The sequence below is a fragment of the Lichenostomus cassidix genome, chromosome W (genome assembly GCF_008360975.1).
Source record: "Lichenostomus cassidix isolate B80296 chromosome W, HeHo_3.0, whole genome shotgun sequence".
In the NCBI taxonomy this organism is placed as follows: domain Eukaryota; kingdom Metazoa; phylum Chordata; class Aves; order Passeriformes; family Meliphagidae; genus Lichenostomus; species Lichenostomus cassidix.
This window is the reverse complement of record NC_139510.1, coordinates 14,180,111-14,186,194: the sequence shown is the minus strand read 5'-3', so window position 1 is coordinate 14,186,194 and position 6,084 is coordinate 14,180,111. Positions and strand designations below refer to the sequence as shown.

At 56.8% G+C, this 6,084-nt stretch overlaps 1 protein-coding gene across 3 annotated transcripts; it reads right to left on the bottom strand.

Annotated features, from left to right (window-relative positions):
* Positions 1-387: 387 nt before the first annotated feature.
* Positions 388-5,499, bottom strand: LOC146425549 (uncharacterized). 3 transcript variants are annotated; one of them, XR_014846506.1, is made up of 4 exons: positions 5,402-5,499; positions 4,464-4,578; positions 1,804-1,908; positions 388-1,271 (listed from the first exon to the last, which is right to left on the bottom strand). XR_014846506.1 is itself a non-coding variant. In XM_085041677.1 (3 exons), the coding sequence occupies exons 1-3, from the start codon at positions 3,268-3,270 to the stop codon at positions 1,051-1,053; spliced, it is 714 nt and encodes a 237-aa protein (XP_084897803.1). In that variant the 5' UTR covers positions 3,271-3,899; the 3' UTR covers positions 388-1,050. The 3 variants fall into 3 exon arrangements, 1 of the variants encoding a protein (XP_084897803.1); XM_085041677.1 differs by lacking the exons at positions 4,464-4,578; positions 5,402-5,499 and adding an exon at positions 2,883-3,899; XR_014846505.1 differs by lacking the exons at positions 4,464-4,578; positions 5,402-5,499 and having other exon boundaries at positions 1,804-3,899.
* Between the last annotated feature and the right edge of the window lie 585 nt (positions 5,500-6,084).

Genomic DNA, 6,084 nt, shown 5'->3' with positions numbered 1-6,084 from the left:
GCCTTAAACAAAACATGGGATCTTGTGTTGGACTCACCGGACTCCGGGGACTGAGAGGTCTCTCCGGATGAAATCTCCATGCGCGCTGGGGAGACACTCACGATCCCGGGGTCCGTGGAGTGATCAACAGCTTCGTCCCATCTGGGTTGCCAATAATTGTCACCGAATCTGCGGGAAAAAAAATACAAAAACTCTCCAACAACATTTTAATGTTAGAGAGTCAAGGCATTACTTTATTATCTGGCCAGGATGTTGTTCTGGCCAGGATGCACCACAGAAATTGTCGCTGTTGAGCCGCTAGCAGAGAAAAGGACCCAAGTTCTCAGTGTGGCAAGAAAGACAAAGTTTATTTTGATTTCAATATATATAGACTTTTCAGAGGTTGCCCAGATTGGTCAGCCAGAAACCTCCCCCTAGGCCTGATTGGTCAGGCCTGAACTGTCCAAATCTCGAGACACTGTTTAAAAAACATCCAAACTTTATCTTTGTTTATAAAACACAGCGGAATGTTCTCACGAGAAAGACCTGTGCTAGCCACAATCCATCATGTCTTGTTGATAACCACAAGGTCCTGGCGGATGTTCTGTTAATAGTCTTTATCTTTCTGGTTATCTTTGGGGTCACTCCCAATCTGTTGGTATGCTGAGTTCACCAGACCTCATCTGGCAGAACAATGCCCTGGAAGAAACCTAAAATTCTTTTTCTCAGGGTAAAGACAAACAAAACCTTTGACTAAAGTTTTACAAAATTTTTAACCTGATATATTTTCCAACACTGGGAATTGGGGCCAACCCCAATCCCATCTTTCCCATTCCTCCCTCCTTGACTCCAGCCCTCTCAGTTGATTCCAGTATTCCCAGGGGATCCTGGTTGGTCCCATCTGATCCCAGTATCCCCAGCATCCCCACTATCTCCAGCGGATCCCAGTATCTCCAGTACCCACTCCAGGGGGATGCCGGAGACGCCTGTGGCCGCCATTCCCCAGCAGAAGGGATCCCAGTATCCCCAGTACCCCCAGCCCTCCTCCCAGTTGATCCCAGTATCCTGTACTCACTCCAGGGGGATGTCATAGCCACCTGTGGCCACCATTGCCTGGCAGAAGGGATCCCCAGTATCCCCAGTGTATCCTAGTACTCGCTCCAGGGGGACGCCGGTGCAGCTGTAGCCATCCATGGTCACCATTGCCCTGCAGAAGGGCACACACATGGTTCTGGCCGCTTCTGGAAGATTCCGGCTCTGGAAGGCGTGGCCCAGCTGGAACATGACAGCAGCTGTGGGATGGGGAGGGGTCAGGGTCAGCAATGGGGTGGGGTGGGGAGGGGACCCCGGAGTCACCTCTGCTCCCAGAGCTGATCCCGAACCCCAGACATGGAATGACCCCTCCATGGATAGCCGGGATGGGGAAAAGGACCCCCTGGTGGCACTGACTGGTGACATCGAGGAACTTGGCCCTCTCGGCCTCGGGCAGCCCCTCCAGGGCCTCCAGCATTGCAGCCATGCTCCGAACACAGCTCCGGGTCACCTGTGCCAGCCCTGGCCACCCCGAAGGCTGGAGGGACAGGGGGTCAGCCAGGGACCCCAGAGCCACAGAGAATCCTCCAGAACCATCCAGGGCACCTCGATCCCCAAATTCCAACCCAATATCCCATGGGAAAAGCTCCCAGAGTGGCTCCATCCCCAAATTCCAACCCCACATCCCATGGGAGAGGCTCCCAGAGTGGCTCCATCCCCAAATCCCAGCCCCACATCCCATGGAAAAGGCTCCCAGCCCCCCAAGGGGATCGGGATCCGTTCCTGGGGTACCTGGGAGCCCTGGAAGGCCTTGTGGATGGCATTGGAGAAGAGCTGGAAGTTGTGGGACAGCAGCTGCTTCAGCATCACCCACTGCCTGATGGAGTCGGGAGGGACCTGGAATGGAAACGGAATCAGGAGCTGCTGGGAACAGAGCTGGGAATGGGAAAGGGATTCAGGAGCTTCTGGGAATGGTCCTGGACATGGGTACGGGGATCAGGAACTGCAGGAACTGCTGGGGATGGAGCTGGGAATGGGGAAAAATGGGATTTGGGACTCCACCTATGTGGCTAGCACAGACCTTTCCCATGGGAACTTTTTCTCTCTTCTTCCTGTGTTTTATAAACAAAGATAAAGTTTGGATGTTATTAAAAACAGTTTCTCGGATGTGGACAGTTCAGGCCTGGCCAATCAGGCCTAGGGGGAGGCTTCGAACTGACCAATCTGGGTGACCTTTGAAAAGTCTATATAAGATGGAATTTAATAATAAAATTTTCTTCTGGATGCCATCTTTTGAACCCGGGCCTTCTTACTCTGCTAGCGGCTCAACAGCGACACACCTACTCCAGGAGCAGCTGCCAGGGCCAGGACCAGCACAGAGCACCCCTGAGGGATTCCAGGGAGCCCTGAGGCCAGAGCGGCGCCCATTTCCCTCCTCCTCCTGCTCACCTTGGCCAGCAGCTGCCGCAGGAGCTGCCCGTGGCCCTGGCAGAAGTCACAAATCCCAGGAAGCTCCTGGAGGCCGAGGGGCAGCTCCTGGTTCCTCCAGAGCAACTCCCCAAGCTGGGACACCATGAACTGGGCACCTTCTGCCAGCACCCAGAGCATCCTTCCCGAAAATTCCCCTGCCAGCGTTGCTCCCACCCGGCACAACAATGGGCCCACGGCACCTTTGCTGAGCTGGATCCCAGCTTCCAGCAGCTCCGGGGGGACTTCCAGAGAACTCCCAGATCCCAAAAAAGCCCTGGCATCCTGCAGGGCCTCCAGAGCGTTGTGGAGCCCCTGGGCCTGGCAGGGGCAGCGGCAGCGCTCCAGGGTGAGCTCCAGGAAGCAGAGGGAATTATGGAGCCCCGGAGGATCCGGAGCCTCACCCCGAAGCATGTCCAGCAGGAATTCCCGCAGCTGCCTGGCCAGGAAAAGGAGGCATGGAGCTCGCTCAGCCTCGTAGAGGGCGGCGTCAGTGTTCTGGGCGGTCTGGGAGGTGAAGAAGGGCGGCTGTGGGGGTGGCAGGGATTCCCGTGATTCCAGCAGCAGCAGGAAGCGTAGGGAGTGGATCCGAGTGGTCAGCATGGCTCTTCCCTCCTCCCAAGGCCCATCGGGCCCTGCCAGGGCAACTGCAGATTTCCAGAGGACACTGAAGGTGCTGGAAGTGACCATGGCCCAATCCCGGTCGGAGCGGCAGCGCTGGAGCCATGTCCAGAGCAGCTCAGCCACGCTCCAGGTGCAGCTCCCGGCCCATCCCGCAGCGTACTGGAGCATGTGGAACAGGATCTTCTCCAGGTAGAAGGGTGGGGGCTGAGGGACCAGGCTCAGGTGGCCCTGGGTGGCCTCCTGGGCCAGAGCAAGCAGCAGGGCCCCATGGGCCAGCAGCCCTCCAGGCTGGGCCAGCTGCTCCACGAAGGAGTGCAGGGCGCGGTCACACTTCTGGATCTGCCGGGAATGGGAGAGAGAGGGGCTCCGGAGGCTTTCCTGGGAAAAGGGGGGAGATGGGGTCAGGACAGGGCAACTCGAGGGTCATTTCCTGGGAAAAGAGGGAGCTGGGATCAGGACAGGGCTAGGCAGAAGTGTCCAGAGGGATCCAGAGGTTTTCTGGGGAAAAGAGGGAGTCAGAGCCCAGAATCCAGCTCAGATCCCCCAAAGGTCTCCCCCGCCAGCAAGATCCAGAGGCTTTCCTGGGGAAAAGAGGGAGTCAGACCCCAGAATCCAGCCCACAATCCCTCAAAGATCTCCCCAGTGGGATCCAGAGACTTTCCTGGGGAAAAGAGGGAGCTGGGATCAGGACAGAGCCTCTCGAGGGTAATTTCCTGGGGAAAAGAGGGAGCTGGGGTTAGAACAGGGCCAGGCAGGAGTGACCAGGGGGATTCCAGAGGTTTTCCTGGAGAAAAGAAGGAGTCAGACCCTGGAATCCATCCCAGAGCCCCCAAAGATCTCCCCAATGGGATCCAGAGGCTTTCCTGGGAAAAGAAGAAGACAGACCCTGAGAAAGGAGTGGTCAAATAGAAAACCCAAATCTATTTGCACTCCAACCATCCTTGTTTCTTTGAGCTTTTGCCCCTTCCACCAGCACGGCGCCTGTCCAGGGCTGAAGGCTGTTAACAGTTCTGGCCTTGTGTATTCCCTTAATCTTATCAAGACAAAAGGGGGCAAAAGATTCCTTTTGAAGAAGAAAGGAAAGAAATCGCTGAATAATATTAATGACTTACGAGAAATAATTTGTATAACCGCTCCTATCCTGGGGAATGTGATGAATATTCATGAATTTTACCTATAACACTGTGACTTTGGAGGTACTGAGGTGTGTGTGTTTGGCAGAGAGAATTCCCCACACATCCAGTGCACCGAATAAAGCAAATACCCACTTTTCTGACTTGGTCTCTGAAGTGTCTCCAGGCTCGATTGGGGCGAATCAACCCAACTCAGAGCCCCCTCCCCAAAAAGGATTCCAGCCTCACCTGCAGCTTCTCCAGGCGCTCCTCAATGCCGGCCTAGCTGTCCATTGTTCCATCCTTCCCATTTTTCTCATCCTTCCCAGGGGCTTCTCGTGAGGGGCTTCAACAGAACACAGGGCTGGGGAGTGCAGGGGAGCTGTGGGACCCCCAGAGCCCCCCGAAAACCCACAGACCCCCAAAGCCCTGAGCTCCCCCCATTGCTTTGGAGCAGCCCCCAGCCCTCTCCTCAGCCCCACCGCTTGGCCTTTTTAGGGGTTCTGAGCACCCTAAGCCCTAATATCAACCCCACTGGGGGTCCCTAGCCCCATTCCTTGTCCCCCCTAAGCCTCCAGCCCTGCTGCCCAGCGGCCCCAGTCTCACTCCTTGGCCGCCTTATAGGGTCAGGTCACCCTCAGTCCCTCCCCCATCTCCAGGGCATGCAGTCCCCTTGGCCCCATTCCTTGGCCCCGTTAGAGGCCCAAATCCAGCACCCTTCGAGCCCCCAGCCCCAATATCAGCCCCACTGGAGGTCCACAGCCCCCCCAGCCCCACTCCCCTTAAGGGGTCAGATCCCCCCCAGTCCCTCCATCCAGGGCCCACAGCCCCCTGGCCTCACTTCCTGGCACTCCCAGGGATCCCCAACCCCATTACCAGCCCCACCGGGACTCCCCAGCCCCACTTCATTCACCCCACAGTGGCCCAGACCTTCCCCTCCCACCCCATCAGGCCTCCCGCGGCCTTCACCCACCCCCCTCCCCTCACTCGTGGCCCACAGGGCCCCCCCGCCTCTTCCCCCATGGGGCCTCGCTGCCGGGACCCTCCCGCCCTCAGCCGCCCTCAGCCGCCCTCAGCCGCCCTCCCCTGCTCTCCCAGCCCCCTGAGGGGGTCTCAGCGCCCCAAATTCCCCTCTTAGGACCCCCAAATTGCTCCAAATCCCCCCCGGGCCATGGCCCCCCACTCACGCCGCGCTGCTGCTCCGCTGCCCGCCAGAGGGTGGAGCCCGCCGGGCGCAGGTTCAAACCTCGGCCATAGCCAAACAGCGCGCGGCACCACTCCGACATCCCGCTCACGGCGCGGGGCATCACGGGAGTTGTAGTCCGCACTCTGCTCGCTCTTTTTTTGGGTGCGCATGCGGTGGGGTCATGGAGGGGGGTCAGTCGGGATAGATCATGAAGCCCGAGAAGGTGCTGTACTTGTTGGCGTTGCCGCTGATATAGACAAATTCACAAGCTGACATTTTTAGAAATATAATATTGAACATTTATTAGGAGAACAAAGGCATATGGCGCCAGGCGGGGGTGGCAGGTTTGCCTTTGTGAGCCGCGCGCCCTATTCATCTTAATGTGTACTTAAGTACTTTCTGTAATTGTTACATATTCATTAAGTCCCGAAAAAAAGCTATTTTCATTACAACGACCCCTCTTTCTTTGATCCTTGCCCCCTTTCGCCAGAGCAGCGCTGCCTTGGGCCCTCTGGTTTACCTCAGGGCTGAAGGCAGAAATCCCATCTCAATGTTTCTTCAGCTCTAATTCAATTTGTGGCTGACAGCTTCTCAGGGAGGTGTGAATGGAGATAACAGATTTCCTGGGATGCATGAGGTCTGTTTCTTTTTATTTCTTTAGGGTGTCTTGATCTCTGGCCTTGT